The sequence below is a fragment of the Protopterus annectens genome, chromosome 17.part0 (genome assembly GCF_019279795.1).
Source record: "Protopterus annectens isolate FY-2018-M chromosome 17.part0, PAN1.0, whole genome shotgun sequence".
Lineage (NCBI taxonomy): Eukaryota > Metazoa > Chordata > Ceratodontiformes > Protopteridae > Protopterus > Protopterus annectens.
Window position 1 is genome coordinate 216,663,457 of NC_056751.1, and position 19,785 is coordinate 216,683,241.

The following is a 19,785-nucleotide window of genomic DNA, read 5'->3' on the forward strand; positions in this document are numbered from 1 at the left end:
ACATATGTTCCTATCTTAATATAAGCCAATGCTCCTTTGTATAGATGCTCAATTAGATTTACAAATGCATCTGAGAAGTTTGTGCACTTCAGTAAGGTAAACAAGTAGTCCCAACTTACTGAATCAAATGCTGAACTTATATCGAGACTAATAAGTGTTAAATCTTTCTTTCTCCTATTTGCAAAGTCAATTAATGTTAGAGTTCTCCTTATATTATCAAAAGTATTTCTATTTACAATGAAGCCTGTCTGATCTCTATCTATAATGCCAGGGATGATTGTCTTCAATCTATCAGCAAAAATACTCATAAACATTTTATAATCAACATTAAGTAATGAAATGGGTCGATATGAAGTACATCTAGTTGGGTCTTTATTAGGTTTTAAAATTGGCAAAATAAATGTGTATTGCCAAGATGGGGGGGGTTATTAGCTCATTTTGGGCCAAAATAAAAATTTTATGTATTAATGAGTATGTACTTTTAGAAAGAATTTTATATATCTCTGGTATAATACCATCATTACCTGGTGCTTTGTTTGATTTAAGCTTGTTTATTTGTGTAACTACCTCTGTATATGAAATACTTTTATCCAATAGTTTAATCTGTTGTTTATTAAGTTTTTTATTCATGTTTGTAGTTATAAATTCCTTTATTTTATCTTTAGGTTCCATGTTAATGTTATTATGATTAATTTTGTGAAAGTGATTTCTAAATTCATCTAGTATTTCTGGTAGACTAGAAACATTCTCCTTTTTGTTAGTTTGAAAATTTCTTTGATATGATTTTGCTTATTCAACCTTTTGTTTTGTTTTAAGTCTATGTAAGTATTTGGGGCTTATTGAATAAGACAAAAACTTGTATTTCTCTAAAGTTATTTTAACTTTATGAGTTAAAATTTCTTTGTATTTCTCATTTAGTTTGTTTATTTCTTCAATGACTTTCTTATCCATAATATTTTCTTTATTATTATGTTTATAAGAGTCTAATTTACTTTGAATATCTAACAATTCCTTATCCCAAGATTTCCTTTTATTATTATACCATCTGATACTTTGTCCATATAGATATGATTTTAAAGCATCCCAAACATAAACAATGGAGACTTCAGGAGTATTATTTATGTCTAGAAAATGTTGTACTTCTGAAAGTATATATTCTTTATAGTCTTTTAGTTGAGTTAAGTATGCTGGTATCCTTTTGATCTGAACATTGTAAGTATTTTTTATCATGAACTCAAGAACAATTGAATTATGATCAGATATAGGACATGAAATTATTTTAGAGTTAATTAATTCTGTTACCATCTGGTTAGAAATAAAGACTCTATCTATTTTTGAATAAGTTTTGTATCTGTTAGAAAAAAAAGGTCTATGGTAATGATTTTGAGTCTGTCTGATTATTAATATCATTTAAATGATAAGAATTAACAAAAGCCTTTAAATGTTTTGCATTAGATGTAATTTTCCTTTTTCCTATAGTAGTAGTATCATTTTCATGTAGGACACAATTAAAGTCACCTACCAAAATAATATCTCCTATAGAGAATGATATGATCTTATCAAGATGGTATTTCACTGTATTAATACCAATTCCAGGTATCCAATATACATTGATTAATGTATAAGTCTTCCCATTAATTTGTATTGTAACCATGCAAAACATTCCTTTATCATCTTGATAAGACTTAATATTTTTAGGAATGGGCATACTTTTATTCCATAAAATAGCCACTCCTCTTTTTTTCTGAGACTGCTCTGAACTAACCAATACTATATATTTATTTGTGGCTAATTTATCAATATCTTTTTTCAGGAGATGGGTTTCTTGAAGGAATACTAAGTTGGCCTTATGTAAATTAATGTATCTTATTAGGCTTGCCCTTTTACATGGATTATTCAGTCCATTAATGTTTAAAGAAATTCCTTTTAGAGAAGTCATTTGGCATTTTTAAAACATATAAAACTTATAATCAAAATAACAATTAACAAAATAAGTAATGTTATACCTCCTCCTTTAGGTGTACCTTTAGATATAGCTGTATTTATTGAATCTCTTATGGGATTTTGTATAAGATTCAATTTTGTTTGTAGTGACAATGAGCTTACAAAATGTATTGTGGATGTCAGAACTATATACATACAACAGTGAACAAAAGAAAATAATGTAAGGATTAAACCTTGCACCCAGCCTGGAGTTAAAAACTCCAACTTAGAGTAGTACATACTACTCAAGTTAACCCCCTACCCTAAGCAGCAGTACCTCAGCTGCCACCTTATCAATTTAATACTAATTATTATTAACTTAAATTAACAACTTTCAATTAGATTATCTGGTAAGACAAAGCTACACATTTGATAAATCAGCATCATATAAACAAATAGAAACTTTTAAAAACAATTCATACTGCTACGTACATCTATTTAATATAATACATTTATACTCAAATAGCATTCAAATAAACTTGATATTAGGAACCAAGAAGAGAGAAAGAAATAAAAGACGTGAGAGAGGGAGAGAGAGAGAAAAAAAAAAGGAGGGCATATCTACATATTAATTTATGCAAAGTTTGTAAAAATAAGTTCTGGTGTTCATTTAAATCAATAACTTTGGCTATTATGGTTCAGACATTACATATGTTAAGATGTACCTATTTTCTGTCATAGAAATGCAGTTAACAGCTTCCAAAAGACTTTAAATTACTTGTATCAGAGCTTTTTTCTCATACTTATTATTGCCAATAAAATAAAATATTATATTTAGAGAAATTGTTATAAATCATACTGAATAGCTATGTAAATTCTCAGAAATACTTGCATTATTGTGAAGAAAGCCATCTGTATTTTGTTTATCTGAACTGCTGCTTTAAAATATGTCACATGACAACTTCTTCCAAAATAAAGTCATAAAAATATTTATGCTTGTCAGTCAGATAAATCAAATGAATTATAGCAATGTATATGTTTAAATCATAAGTTTCTTACATACATTAATATGTCGCAGTCAAGTAAACTTTCAAAAACACATGTATAAATGTTTCACTTTCTATGTCTTCTAAAATATCACATTTGCTTACTATGAGATACTGAATCATTTAAAATCATTATAACTTTCATATTTTATAAATTATAACATGAATAAATAAGTAGTTATAAAAGATAACTCACATTTAAATGTTATAGAGTTTATTTTCCATCGCAGAGTCGCATTTGCAGCAGTTCTACTTCCTGGTAGAGTGTTCTTCATGAATCTGCGATGTGTCAGTGTGAATTCAGGGGTCAAAGTTCAAATTGACTGCTTTCAGCTTCTCTGCGTGAATTCTGAGAGTTGAAGCTTTTAAAACAACTCGAGGACACTATTCACGAGGTAACCCACATCTCAAATTGTCTCCCTTAACATTCTGGCGGGAATTTTGTTAAAAACAAGTGACTGACATTCATTTAGCAATATAAATGAAGCTAAACATAGCAAAACCTTTGCGAAGTATTTTACATGTTATTACAGCCTCTATGAAAGTGAAACTAAGCCCACAGTTATTAATATGTAATAGAGCTAATTATTTATGCCCCAATTCAATTTTTATACAAATCTTATTATTTACTGTATCAGTATGATCAAAAGCATGTGAATATATTAATATGAAAGAAAATAAAGAGAAAGAACAGAAAAAAAAGAGAGTAGAAAATAAAAAGAGAGTAGAAGAAAAGATAAAAAAATGAAAAAGGAAGCTATAAAAAGTATCTACAGTGGAATATTACTTGCTGTTTATATTAATAAAGATGAATATGAAACATACTATTTACTATTATTTAGTTCTAATTATTATTAGTTAAAGCATGACAAATTATTTGTAAACAAGTATAAGCAATATAATCAAGGAAGTATAATTAGCAATAGCATTTAAACAACATATATACTTTTTTACAAGGAATAAATAAGCTATTATTCCATTTATCATATTTTCATTACACTTCTCTCCCTGCCCTCCCCCACCCCTTACCCACTACATAATCTAAATAGAATGTCATTATTTAAAATAAAAGAAAAGAAGAAAAAGAAAAAAAATGTATCAAGTTACTAACCTTAGTTCTCTTTGTCAGAAAGAGAAACATATTGAATGATAGCTTGTTATTAGTTCCTCAGATATTTTGACTGATTATGAAACAAAAACAGATCTTTGTACACAGAAAATAACTTTGATTAAATCTTTTTCAGAATATTTGTGGCTTTATGAAAATGCAGTAACTATATTTAAAAAGATTAATAGTGAAGAAAAAAAAGAGAGAGAAAAAAAAAAAGAAAAAAAAACATAGAACAAGTCATTTGTTTTTTAGTCTCTTTTTCTTCTCTGAAGTCTTCCATGAAGTTTCTGTTGCCAACCTCTTTAATGAAGGACTAGCCCATTCCATTGCCTCTATTTTATCCAAAATCTTATTTTTTTTGATAAACAGCAATGCAGAGTCTAAGTCATCAAAAATTTTAGGACCATCAGGAAGGAAGATTTATAGCTTGGCAGGAAACAGAAGGTAGGTTTTAAACTGTGCTTTCTTAAGCTCCCTTTTTAATGGCAGGAAAAACTTTTCTTTTAGTTATTACCAAGGAAGAATAGTCATTGTCAAAACGCACAGTTGCCTCATTAATTTTAACAGGAGCTTTAGCCCAAGCAGATTTAAGTACCATCTCTTTATCAAAAGATGATAGAAATCTAACTATAACTGATCTAGGATACTTCTTGTTAGAGTTAGTATTAGCTATAGATCTATGGGCTCTTTCGATACCAAAAGAAAATGCTTCTGGCAAGTCTAAAGTTTTAGGGAGCCATGTTGTTAAAAAAGAAGTAATATTGTTACCTTCAATATTTTCTGGCAGTCCAAAAATCCTAATGTTATTGCGCCTAGATCTATTTTCCAGGTCATCAAGCTTTGTTTGTAGATGTGTATTTTGTTTCAGCAAAAACTCAATGTTGATTTCCTCTTCTTGGATTCTATTTTCCATGTCATTTACAGTCTCTTCTATGCCTGTAATCTGGGTCTTCTGTTGTTGCAAGTCTATATGTAACAAGTCTATTTGTTTTGTAGTTTTTTCTTTGAAGGTATCAATTTTATTATCCAGTTTATCCATCTTAGCAGTAAGTTGCTGGATTGTAGATATCAGAGACTGAAGTTCTTTCTTGATGCTGGAATCTTGAGAATTTGTCTTACTGGAACTCATTTCAAACAGAGAAACTGACAAGAAAATTTCCAAGGTGATTTCTGACAGGAATATTATTAAAATTGTCTTTCTTTTTTAGATATTATTCAAGAAATAGATAAACCAAACATATTTAGAAAGAAAATTACTTCATAAACTAATTTTAAAGCAATTATTTCCTGTCAGTAAAGTGAAATTGGTGGAGCTGAAGAAATCTGCTGCTATCCTGTGTTCATCCTTGGCCACGCCCCCATTCCTTCTTTCCATAAATATTTTTGATTGCTTTATAAAAGCAGTGGTTTACTGTCTTAAATGCCTATGTGATTTATGTTGTGTAGAACAAACTATACACTGTAAAAGGGAACATATTTTGCATCATCTGACAGATGTACAGAACAAATAATTTAAAAGCCCTGTTGCCATGCTCTTTGAAAAGGTATCACACATCAGATAATTCGGATTTAGCTTATATTATTCAAGTGTTACAATTATTATTTATATGGAAATATTTCTGAAGTGCTATTATAGAAAGAAGTCTGGTACATTTTTAAGTATGATACCATTAATGGAGGCTTAAATAGTGAACTAATGATGAAATATTTGTTATGGTATTTCATTGCTTCCTTTCTAATGGAGTAATTACTTAATGAGATATAAGAGCCAGTAGAAGGCATGAAGCCAGGGTGCTAATTTGCTATTTTATTGTTTTAATAAAGGTTAAGTTTTGGAACTCAATTGGACAAACAGATTTCATGTTGTAGTTTAAGTAAATTGGTTCTATGTGGAATTTAAAGAATTAAAGACCATGAGACTTGCGCATGTTAATATGAGTTTATAGGAAAGAGTTAAGTGAACACCAATGCAGAAACTTATAACAAAAATCCAGTCTTGAAGACAAGTTTACTTAAGCATGATATAAAATTATTTTTCAACTGGGAAAAGCTCCACTATACCCTTGGGTTTGGGAGTGATTGTTACCTGCACACCTGCTATATAAATATAGCAACTTTGAAGTTGTACAAGTTCATAGAAAAGAAAATACTTAATTGTGCTTATAATTCTTATTTAAAAAAATGACCCACGTGTGTTCTCTTATTTTTGCAAAGATAAATGTCTAGAGTAATGCCCTTGGCTTAATCTATAAACAAGTGATTTTGTCAACAAGTAGGTTTGAAAAATAAGACAAAATTATGAAACCCATGAGAAGTGCTAAGTTTCTTGCATATGCATTGATATTAGTTTGTTTTTTTCCCATTATCATTATTATGGAGTTCAGGGGGAATCAAGAAGTTTGCAAATGAAGGCAGTTGTGCATTCTGTTCTAAAACTGACAAAGATTCCTGCATGTATCTGCAGAGTTGCTAGCAGTCTTTTAACTCATTGCTGACTTTGTTTCCATGGAAACAGGCTGTTGGCAGGTACAAGCAATTAATTTGGACAGTTCTGAGCATTCTTTGCTGAGGGAAATACACAATTTAAATGTACAAAGGCAATCAGTTAAGTGAAAAGTAAAGTATGAAATTATTAGAAATGAATAAGAGATAGCTTCCCTAGCACCCTTAATACTGTAATGCATTTAATAGAACAGTGTGTAGTTGTGTTTTATTTAAAGATATCCAATGCATATTTTGTTAGGGCTAAAAGTTAATGCTTTCTGGAAGCATATAAGTTGTTTTTCACATCTGAGAGGGGAAGAGAGAGAAGAAAACAGAGCAGTCAGTGTAAGGGGGAACACAGGCTGTGACATGTGCTTTAGCATTGTTAACCTTAATTTTAGCTTAGGTAATGCCTGTGAGTGCAGTTGTCGATTTGAGGCAGTCGTTTCTATCAGGAGAGTTAAACTTCATTTTTTTTTGTATGTGCATAGTTTTGTGTGTTTCTTTAAAGTTAATAAGTTATGTGCATGTTCTGAAAATGTACTTTTTATTTGAGGGTTTTCATGGAAACAAAAAGTCTTGAAAGTGGGCCATAGTTTCAAATGGAGATGACAAGAAACAACTGTACAAAAAATCAGGCTGCCAAACAGTGTGAGCATGTAACACAAAAGTAGGAAATACACATTCAAAAAAACTGTCATGTATAATAGGAGGAAACAGTAACTTTTTATTGTAATGGCTACACAATCTATATTATTTTGGAACATAAATGGTCGTACAAGTATAGACAAAAAGGAAATAATGTTAAATTATATTAAGAAATGCAGAGTGCAAGTATTAGTACTGCAAGAGACACATTTGGAAAGAAATCACCATATGAATTTGACAAAGAAAGGATTTCAGGATGGCCAATACAACAGAATATCGCGGACAAAAGAAAAGGGGAGTAATTATTCTAATTGCTATAGGTGCTGCAATAGCAATAGAAGATAAAAAAAGTCAAACAATAGTGGAGTTGTGGTAGTAAGGAGTATTGGCAAGGGTGGAGGAGGATTGCACTGGCATGTATTTATATTCCACCAGAAACAGCTATTATGGAGCTTAAGAAATTATTGGGAGAAATAATCAGCTTTCGCCAGGGAATATTATTTATAGGTGGGAAATGGAACTTGATTGCAGCAGTGAGAATACATCTTGGGAACCTAGAAGAGAAAACATAAGAAAAGAAGGTAGATTTCTGAAGAAATTTATGAAAATACTTGGTATGGAAAACATGAATTCAGTAGCAAGAACTCAGAGAATTTACATATTATTTCCCCAAGGTACAATAATTTGGCTAGACTAGACAGAAATTATATTCTAATCTACAGGAACATGTACACTCAATTGTAATCTTTGACACACATCCAGTAACTAAGATAAAAATGCAGGGTAATTAAATAAAAATGAGATACTTGCACTTTCCAACCTACCTGTTAAAAAGAGAGGTATTACAGAAATGGGTAATGGAAATTATTTGAGTTATTAGAAAATATATAACTATTTTCAGAAATTATACATAGTAAGTGGGTTAAAATGAAGATGGAGTTTAAACATAGGTTAGAAATAAAAGAGAAAGTGATATGGTTAATAAGTAATAGGAATTATTTAGAGTAGCTGACCAAAGTTAAAGTATTGTGAAATAAGAGGAATCTCAAAGAACAAGAAGAGGTGCAACTGCAGAGTAACAAAGATAAAATAGGGGAGTATATGGATAATATGTTCGAGTTCAGAAAGATCGCTGCTACACAACAGTTTTTTGATAACCCACAGAGCACAAAAACATTTAGCAAAATGACAAGCAACAGAAAGTAGAAGGAGTTGTCTCTAAACTTGGGGAGCCTATGACAAGAAAAAATAGCCACATATTCTGTACAGATATTAAAGATATTTTGGAAATATTATGAAAATCCATATAAAGCAGAGAAATGTGCAAATCAAGAGAGCACAAATAAGTCTTAATTATGCCAAGGTCAGAGGTAGATGGTGCTCCTCAATTAACACTTAAGACAGGAGGAGATGAGACAAAAATTGTGATGTGTATTCAATTTCAGGAAAGTCTCCAGAGCAGATGGTATTCCTGTTAATGTTAGGTGGGAAGAAAATGATAAAGATGTGGAAAAATTTGCTTGGCAGTATTTTAAAAGGAAGGGAAGCACCATCATCTTGGAAGAAAGCTGTGGTGGCTGTAATACCTAAGCCTGGTAATGACCCATCAAACCCAGCTTCATATAGACCCATTTCAATTTTAAGCCATGATTATAAAGTGTTTATGTCTATACTAGCCAAGAAAATAGCAAAGTTGATGCCAAAATTGATAAGGATGTATTTGGTTTTGTTTATAGGAAGCAATCATTTCACAATAAAACAATGATAATCCAGAGGGGCGCAGACAGCAAGAAAATACCACTGTTGTTAGTGGGTCTTGATGCAGAAAAAGCATCCAGCGGAGTAAGCTGGGACTTTATGAGTAGGGCAATGAAAGCATTTGTTTTCCCTGATACAATAAGTAAGATTAATTAGAAAGCTCAGAGGCAAGAATTAAAGTGGTAGGATTTCTTTCTATATTGTGTTTGAACAGAGGAACCAGGCTGGGGTGTCTTGCTTCCCTATTTATTTGCTTTATATTTAGAAATATTGGCATAGAAAATAAGGGACTCTGAAATTCACAGATATAATTGATATGATAATCAAGAACAGTTGACTTTATTTGCATATGATATTATTTTGTACCCGATAAATCCATATAAAAGACATCTGGGTATTGTTAAACATTTCCATACAGTTTCAAGTCTTTTCAAGATATAAAATTAATGAAGATGAAACAAAGACTGTAGCTGTAATGGGGGTCGAAGCCTGGATGGCCAACTGACAGCAGCACTTTTTTTAGAGCTCCACAAAAATAGCCTAAAAAACAGGAAAATAATTAATTTCATCAAACAAAAACAACTAAATGCCATTGATAAACTTCTGTTCTACTTGTAAACTAATTTTCGTAACATTTCATCAATATTTTCCTGTCAAAACAATTTGGAGATTATTACTACTTTGTGAAAATGAGCAACTCAAAGAAATCACACACTGAAACCATCTTGAGGAAAGAAATCCAACTGATGTCTTCCACACTACAGGAGCTATCCTTGAAAATGGATGGATTTAAAGACAATCTTGAAAATCTAAGTGAGAACTGCCAAAAACAAACTGGTGTCTTCAAACAATTATTACGACAACAAACAAAAATATCTGACATTGAAACCTCTCTCTGTGACATAGAAGGGAGACTGAAGGAGGAAGAAAATCAAAATGAATTCCTATTGCAGCAAAACAACTGGCTAATCAACAAGATAGATGATCTAGAGAATAGAGAAAGATGAACAAATATCAGAATAATATTTGGTCTCCCAGAGAAAACTGAGGGTGAGGACATTATTTTATTTTTAAATTTGTGGTTACCTGAAATCTTAGATTTAAAAGAAGGTTTATCCATGGCATAGAAAGGGCTCATAGAGCCATAGGAAAGCCCATATCTTCCTCATCTAATGCTTCTCCAAGATCAGTTGTAGTAATGTTTTTATCATCTATCGACAATGGCTGTAGCTGTAAATTGCATAAACTGGAAACACTTGTTTATGGATATGGATAGTAAGATACAAGCAGTGAAAATATTTTAGTTCATTTAGTTTAGTCAGGCATATTTTATCAATCAGATGAAAAGTTGTGGACAGAGCTGAAAGAAATTATCCGGAAGGGGAAGAGGGCAACAGTTAAGTGGATAACTTGATCCTTCCAATAAAACAATGTTGTTTAGGAGTACCAAATTTGGAGTAATATTTTAGAGCTACACAGTTAAAGTTCATGTATATAACACAAGCAAAAGGCTATAATTCAAAGCTGAAAGGGATAATGATGAAGCGGGGGTGGTATTCAAGAAGTAAGGAGAGAGTGGGATTTTGGATGCAGATCCTTAAGCAGAATAATAACTGCCATACAGAATGTTATAATTAATAAAGTAACAGAAAGTATTCTAAGAACAAAGCCAACGTGAGACTGGAGAAAGATTTTGCCAAGAGGGATGACTGCAAGTAGGAGTACAGGAAAAAGGCAAGAGAGGGCTGGAATTTACTGGAGAAAACTGGCAAAGGAACCAATGTATTGGGAGCAAATGACTAGAAAGGGAAAAGTAATAGAATGGGATGAGACCAAGAAGACATTTGGAGTCCAGGCTACTGACTGCCTTCTTCACCAGAGACTGATATCAGAGCATAGGTAAAGAGAAATGGATAGGGGAATCTTAAGTGAAAGACCTGCTCTTGTAGAGTTTTTAGTTAAGTCTAGCACAGACGCTGATGTTAAGAAAGGGATAATAAGTGGGGCATATAACATATTGTGTGATAATGATAAAAATTAATCAGAGGAGGATGAAAAGATTTTGAAGAGAGATTGGATAAGTAATTTGCAAGGGGAGAATGGAAGGACATATCTCTGGCTTCCAAGGCTTAGTATTTTTGCTTGGAAGTGTTTGCACATATATTTTTATACCCCAAACAAACTTCAAAGAATTTTTCCTCGGGTAGATGGTAATTGGAGGTGTGATGGGGAAGAAAGGGGTAACTGGAAGCATATGTTTTGGGAGTGTAATGAGTTGGCAGATTTTAAAACTTCTCTACAGCGTACCCTGTCAGAAATATTGGGTGAGTAAATAGCTGTAAAACAGGGAATGGTTCTTTTGAACTGAAACATGGGATCTGAATTGCCTAGACATGGTAAGGCCTTGTTAAGTTTAATTCTGGTGGTGCCAAAAAAGCAGTTAATAGAAAATGGAAAATAGAAATCAAAGTCTAAACCAACTGTATATGAAGTATTGAATATTGTAACATAGATAAAATAACTAGAAGCGAATAACTAGAAAGAGCAAATTACACAGAAATAAATGGAAATTATGGGAACAATAAATGCAGATAATATTCAGAAGGAGTGAAGTTTAAGGGAAAGCAGGATTTGAGCAATTTATGTAATGTTGGCCTGAATAGTTATATAAAAAAAACATATGTGGTGCGTAATATATGCAAGTGGAAACATATTAATATAATTTGTTCTTTTATATTAATGCATGTTTGCCTATATCTTAGGTGATAATTTAATAAAGGTGTTAAAAAAAATTCTGCCCTCTTTTCTGCTTTTGGAATTCAGTATCTTGAGCTTATCTTTTAAGTCCTAGCTTCTTCATCCAGTAGAAGCTGAGGTTATGGAAATTATGCTCAAGTCTACTTAATGTATGTAACTTATTCTTATTGTCCTACTATAGCAGTTAAGATTGCACTACAGTAATAATTATACTTGTTTACACTCTTACCATAGCTCATCTTTGAAGTTCCTAAAAGAAACATCTTCTATGCATTTACCTACCTAAGAAAATAAAAACTTGTATACTGCCACCTTTTAACGGTACACATTGTGACACCATATGTACTGCATCTGAAAAAAATCTTCCTTTGCATAGTAAGTACTGTGCTAACTGGAGGTGGCTGTCAGTTCACACCAGGGGTCATCATCCAGCACTTTAGACACAAGCACATCATACTGTGCTCGGCATCTTTAACTTATGCCCTGTAAAATAACGATAGGGTGTCAAAATTTGTCATATACATTTGGGAAGCATGGCTAGGCTTAAAAAGACCCTTGGGGTTCTCAGCCTCGTTGTCATTTATGAATTCTACCACACAAAACTGCTTTGTAACTCTTAAATTTGTCAATTCCCCCTCCCAAGATGGTCCTATGCTCTGAGGGTTTGATTCTCTGTGAGACTTAAGTGCTTGTGCACATCAGTGATTTATCCCACTTTGCGAGTGGCATACACGGCAATCTTGTAAGTATAATTACATATCACTGAATCATCATCAACCCCTTTCTCACACTGTCTACATCAAAACGGGGTGCCATATCAGCAGTTGCCATCTCTTTCTCAGTTCACTGCCACTCTCCTACTTTATTCGATGGTCTTGCCTGACTGTTGCAGGTCTTTTCATTTACAATCTATCCATCTCTTTACAGGATGCCCTCATTTCCTCATGTTTTCTTCCTGTCGCTCCAAAATCATCTTCAGCAGATTGCCTTTTGCTTTCCTGCACATGTGCCCAAACCACAGTATTTTTTCACCTTCTTTGCAATTGGAGATACTTGGGATTCTGCTCTGATATCCTTTCATCATCCATCTCACAGTGTGCATCCTTTCTGCCATCTGAGGCACTGAATCTCCATCAACTCTAGCGTCCTCAACTGCTCTGCCTCCTGTACTATGCTGTAGTTCTGGTTGCATCACTGTTTTGTACACTTTACATTTCAGCTCCTTAGACATTCCTGTGTCACACACTACCCTCTGAGACTCTGTGCTATTTAGCTGCAGTCCCTCTGATTCTAGCTTGTACCCCCTCATTCAGACTTCTCTTCAGCTACCCATCACCAATACTTAAAGCTCTTAACCTGTTCTTCTATTTTACTCTCTGTCTCAGTTTTCAGCTTCTTGCGATTTCCCCCATTTATTGTCATGACAACTGTTTACATGTACTCAGTTTTATCCTGAGTGCTTTCAATTTTGCATTCCATTCCCCTATCATTTGCTGAAGTTCTTACTCAAAGTCTGCTTGTAATGCCACTTCATCTACATACAGCAGCTTTATTAATCTGCCCTCTCCAACCTGCTTACTAATGTAGCCCATCACCCCAATGAAAAACTGTGAACTCTGAGCTGAACTGTGATGCACACCCTCCTGGACACCTGTGTGTGTGTCCAGGTACCATTTCCTTTTATGTCATCAGGTCCTTGTACATATGCAGAGGATATGTTCCTTTTGATATGTACAGTTCTCAGTACAAACATCAGTGGCATTTTTTTCAACATTCTTTCAAGTTTCACCTGTTACTATGTAACAGTTTATAAGTTACATTGTTTTAGAAATAATTCACATATGGAAATGTTGCATATCTTTATAATTACTTGCAAAAATACCAATATCTCCAGTACTGTGTAGTATATATTGACAGTAGTAATGCATTTTTTGTCTCCCATCAAGACATTTCATACCATACCTGTCAATGACATATAGCCCTCAGTTTATGAGAATGTGAATGTAATGTGATAACATGAAAAATGAGGCAAACAGATTAATATCTCTACTGCAGGACATTCAGTTTTAATGCCATGTTGTTGCTTACACATTTCCCTTTCTAATTCTGAATATTAACTGGTAAGTCATTTAGTTAAGGAAGCCAGCCAAAAAATGTCAGGAGAATAATAATAAGGCGCTGTATGAGAAAATGAGTTAAGTGCCTCTGATCTTTGAACTTGTGTCCCTGATTAACATATATGCAGGCTGAGAAATATAAACAGATACGCACACTCCTATATATATATGTGTGTGTGTGTGTGTGTGTGTGTGTGTGTGTGTGTGTGTGTGTGTGTGTGTGTGTGTGTGTGTGTGTGTGTGTGTGTGTGTGTGTGTGTGTGTGTGTGCGTGTGAAGCAACTAATGTGGTGTGTGTTACCATGGTTCACTGCTGACAGCACTAAGAATAAAGCTGTACAAATGCTGAACAAAATGATTAGACTAGTGGTCGTGGATGGACAGCCAACTCATAAAATATCTGAAATGGGTTGCCTTAGTACTCATTCCTGCTTACCATTTTTCATTAACCTACCATTTGGCCTATATACTGTTTGACTGACTTCATTCTACTGCTACATTACACACTAGTATTAGATGCTATGACAGAAAGTTCAGTTCTAGGTTCCTTTTTGTTGCAGCTTTAGAGCAGCTGTGCAGTGGCACTAGGTTACATGTGATATTTTGCTCTCTGCTATTCCTTATTTGCATTATATTTGTACATGCGTGCACACACACATATACTATATATATATATATATATATATATATATATATATATATATATATATAGTATATGACACTAAATCGGCATCCACTACATTCGCCACAAATAGTCAACTGATCCAAAAAAAACATGTTTTTTGCAGGGGTGTACAAGCCCCCTTGCTCCTCCCATACCATCTGCTAATTACATATGCCAACTTTGAGACTGCAAAACAATGGTGAAAGAGCAAAATCCCACTTCCCAATGTGTATCAATCCTGCAAAATAAATCCTAGCACCCTGAGAAGAATCTGCAGTTGACAAAACAGGCTTCCTAAGCAAGTCATGTAACAAATGTATGATAAAACACAATTTTATGTGTGTGTGTGTGTGTGTGTGTGTGTGTGTGTGTATGTGTGTGCATATACATGTTTCTTGCCAGTTAATAGGCTCTGTGTCTATGCTGTAACACAAGATCAATTAAAAAATGTGGTACAGCGTAAATGCTTCAGAATCATCTCTAGAGCCCTAACATACTGTTTTTCATGAACTGTGCTCTGGCAATTCTCATAATGTTCCTGCCCAATAATCTAAAGCAGTATTTTACCATGTCTGTGAATTTTGTGTGGTGTGAACTTACTAAGCTCTAGATGATTGTTACTGTTGTGGTGGCACCTCTATCCCATTTGCAAAAATGGAAAAAAGGGGTTTTGAGTGGATGGCTGGATGTCATTGTTATTTACACAATGCCAGCTGAAAGGGGAAACAGTTTAGGCTTACCACTTTTTTTCAGGAGGGCATTTCTTACTTAAACAAAGGCTTTCACAAGATATTTCATTCATACCTCTCAGCCTGCATTTGAAAATGCATGTAAAAAAAATTCTTGAAAAGGGCATATATTCATCCAAACATCTGGGTTATGTGTGGATTAGCATAAAATTTAAAGCATATATATGTTCCCACTTACTGTAAGATTGTGGAATTGTTTGTGTCTTTCGGCTTTTCCCGGTTAGGGGTCGCCACAGTGGAACTCCGGTCCGCTAATGATTGGCAGTTGATTTTTACGTACCGGCTTGCCTGGCCTGACGCACCACCTTCAACGTAAAGGTCTATGTAAAGAGCAGATTTTTGCGCATGTCTCCACGCAGAAGACGCTCTAGCTGAGAATCGAACCGAGCAGCGTCTTACTGTGAGGCGACAAAGATACAACAGCACCACCACTGCGGCGAACTGTAAGATATTACTCAGAAACACACACTTTAAAAAGCGGAGTTACAAAATGACAGCAAGATACAACAGTATTATCATGTAAACTCTATAGACTTTATGGAATGACACTGCAAAAATCTACTCTTTACATAGACCTTTTTTCCAAATCAGATATTAAGTACTGTTTGAGGTAGATTTTTGCAGTGCCAATAACTTAAATAATTACTGGTATGTAACATGTGGGCCCTTTATATTTAAATTATTGGTGCCACCAGTTTGTTGGTGAAGTAGCCTGATTTATTGGGTACTAAACAGTTTCAAAATTATGGAAGTTAGAAAATCATGTGAAGGGTTACCAACAGTCCTTTAAGCAGGACAATCCTTATTTGGGAAATTGTACCCACAGAAAAAAATGAAAAATTGCAAACATCCTGAGATTTCAGAATAAAAAGTATTTCCTACATTTCTTTAACGGTTGCATAGAGCACTTGTTTTGTATCTGAGACACATTAACATTGTATGAAGCAACTTTAAGTATATAACAGTGAGCTTTTATTTTGGTAAAGAAAGTAAAATCAACTTCTTTCTAGAAATAATGGTTATAGTTTGTCTTGCAAAATCTCACGTTTCAATAAAAATGGACCACTTCTGGCATTTGAATTTGAAGGCATCCTTTTGTTGAGGGGTAGACTAAGCCTGAAAATGGGAATGCGTCTCCAAAACCGGTCTATCCGAGATGACTGAGTAATATTGTTTTTGCAGCTTTTATATTGTTGAATTTTTTACATATTATTCTGTATTTGACTCCTTTGTCAATAAGAAGTACATTAAAAGGATAACAATAAAAAAGAAAGTAAATAAATTCATAAATATTTTGATTATTGGGATTTTTTTACGATCAAACATTTTGCTGTGAAGTGCAGTAATACTTATTTTGTGGGAAATCAGAAACATTTTAACACATCTTGGAAGTGTGATGCTATTCAAATGAAGTTCTTAACCTGCGACCAATGATAATATGTGTGTGAAAAATTACGCTGTTATTTAACGCACCTTCTTTCTAGGAGCAGGGCGCTTTCAAGTGGTATTAAAAGAGACAACCTTAAACAAAGGGCTCAGTGAACATCTGAGGTACGTTGCTACTAAACAATAAGTGGTGCAGAAATATACTTTTTTAAAACAGAGTGAAATAATTCCATCGTCTCCATGCTCCTCGCTAGATAACGTTAGACATTGTACTGTCTCTTTAAACTGGGTGTGGCCACCTGATGTACATTCCAGAGGTGGGGCAGTACTTGGTGTGGGCGAAGATACTTGGATAGCAGAACAGCAGCGACCTCGCTGACCACACTGACAGTGTCAGGCAAATGAGAGTAGTAGAAAGTTTTTAAAGTAAGTTGTAGAGTGCTTCACTTTGGTACATAGCAGACGCTCTCAAAAGAATATAGGAGTCTGGATGACAGCTGTCAGGAAAATAATAATGAGCGCAACTGTCAAAAGATCAGGAATTTTGTTAAAACTTAAGTGACTCCCAAGTGTTTATAAAGAGTGAACGTCTCCTGTTATCGGGGAAAAAGAAAAGGAGTCAATCTCAACTCCTGTGGAGTAAGTAGCTTTAGGCTGAGAGTGTGTGTGTGAGCGCGCGGGAGAGAGCGCCTGCACGAGAAGGATTATACTAAGACAAATAGAAGGACACCTGTGAGGAGATCCAACGGCTCAGACGAATTAATTACCAGAAGCCAGCGAGCGGCAGCATGTCAGAGAAGAAAAGGGAAGGAAAGGGGAAAAAAGGTAAAGGTAACAAAGAACAGAACAAGGAAAAACCCGGCGGAGATAAACCTAAACCAAAAGGTCCAAAACGTCGAACAGGTAAGTCTCCTGCTGGGAACTCCCTGGCTGTTAAGGTTAAACCCATTGTCCTTTTATTTGGTGTTTTGAAGGCTGTTGGCAAAGTTTCTTATTGACATTGTGGGACGAAATTGTATTTTATAATGCGCTTGTTTCCTGCCAGGCACAGGTGAGGAGGGGCATGTTGTGGCTAGCAATCCACGGTGTATCTGACTGAGAACCTGTCACTGTGCATATGTAAAACGATAGGTACGTACTGTTACTATTAATGGAGGGGCCTTGGCAGTATAAGTTTTGTTTCACTGCAGAAGGGGTGCTGGGTACTACAACGAACCCCCTGCAACTGAATAGAGTGGCAGAACAAGAAGTTTGTGGTTTGGTGGCAGTAAGCACAGACTTTATGGTTTGTCAAGACCTAAGTGTAGTAGTTGGCATATTGTTAAGTTATTATACGGTTTCAGTGGCTGATTTCTTGAACAGACCAGCTCTATGAATATATGAACCCGGCTCTGGGCGGTTTGTAGTTGGGACACAGGTGCAGTGGGGCTGGGGACTCTGAAACTCTTGACTGACAAGGGCAGGCGAAGTTGTGTCAGAATGTATAGGTTAGGGAAAAAAAAACAGTTTCACTGTCATTTTGAGCTGCTTGCTCGTCTCTGACATCCGTGTTTCTTTGGGATATTACTTGCTAATTTGATTGTGGGTTTTCTTTGAGCCGTATCTGTCAGACAGGTTTCTTAGGAGCTGTGTGTCGTACCTTCGGCGCCAGCCAGCTGCTAGTATGGGCACGTTAACCTCCCCTTGGACTTTAAGTGTCGTGTGTGCGCACTCTACTGGTTAAGGAAGGTTACTGCTTTAAGAGCTTACTTAACTTTCGTACAGAAATTCTCTCTGATAAAACGAAATTGATAACGCTGTGTTTTGTGTGATGCACGTTATTTGAAGATGCTTATTAATATCTAATTTGATAGCTACTACTGTTTACTGTAGAGAACGTATAAGTAGCATGTATGCAGCAGTCTTATACAGTGGAACAGTATAAGGGCATGTAAAGGATAATTGTAATCTGATTATCTGTGTTAAACGTAGTTCACCAGTTTATGCAGGGATTAACTATTTGTAAACTAAAAGTCTGACGTTTAATTACTTATCCAGTTGTTTCCAGTATGCCAGTCAACCTTTTGTGGCAACAATTCTTAGAAAAGCTAAAAGTAATGGGGGGGTGTTGCTATAAATTTCGAAATTTGCTAGTTTAACAGGTCTGCTTTAACATGTTTTCTGAAGGATATGAATTGTCAAACTCAAATGTCTGCCAGTAGTTAGTGACTTAACGTCCTTAATGACTTGTCAGCCACATACATTTTAAAAAGGGACAGATCAAAAGTATTGGGGAAAATTTGGAGTTACTGCGGTTTGGACAGTTGAGAGTTATGTTTTCAAATTTGCACTGCAAAGTCTGGAATGCTGTTTAAAGTTTATACCACATGATTAAAACTGGCTGTAATTTTCATAGCTTGTTAGCTTTGCAAGTTGGGGTTGTTAAGGACACGGTGAGTGACTTACAACGTGAGTAATTTTCAAATTTAGATATGGTTCTCACCTTTTTTGCTACACACTATTATGCTGGTATATAAGAGTATGTCTTTATATCGGTTATTTATTTCGCCTCGCAAGTGAGTGAGCACAGTAGACTGCACAGTTCGTTAAATGTAATCTGGACATGCCCATAAGTGTAGGTAGTAAATACTCGGTTATCCAGTATTTGTTACATATTTCCTATGTAGCGTTTGGAATTTAATGACACGTGATTAAAACTAATTTGTAAACATCTTTATTGATATAGATGATCATGCCTTAATAAGAAAATATGGACAATAGTAACTTTTCATTGTTATTTTCATGCAGTATTTGTATGTTTTCTTTTTATTAGTTGTCATGCGTTCCAACAGTACATACCTTGCTCGGTTACTGCCTTCAGCAATACCCGTGCATAAGTAGTTGCTTAATCCCATTGAATGTCAGTGTTGATTTAATATCTGTGATACAGTGGCTAGTGTGGTGGATGAATTATCAGTTTATTCATATTACAGTTTTTAATAACAGTAGTAGTTTAGACCAGCAGTTTCTGTATAGATTATATAGAACTGCTGTCCATAATATAGTTGTGTTCGGTGTGGCACAACCGTTACATTTTTGCATTTGGGAGTAAAATCAAGATTCAACTCCCATTCCATGTTTTAAAATCTTGTTCTTGATAATCT

At 34.4% G+C, this 19,785-nt stretch overlaps 1 protein-coding gene across 1 annotated transcript in view; it reads left to right on the plus strand.

Annotated features, from left to right (window-relative positions):
• The first annotated feature begins 17,001 nt into the window (after positions 1 to 17,001).
• The window catches only part of NRG1 (neuregulin 1), a 954,030-nt gene continuing 951,246 nt past the window's right edge, over positions 17,002 to 19,785 (plus strand). The window contains exon 1 of the mRNA XM_044059287.1: positions 17,002 to 17,545. Coding sequence (XP_043915222.1) covers positions 17,431 to 17,545 — 115 coding nt within the window. The 5' untranslated portion in view covers positions 17,002 to 17,430. The remainder of the gene's footprint in view (positions 17,546 to 19,785) is intronic.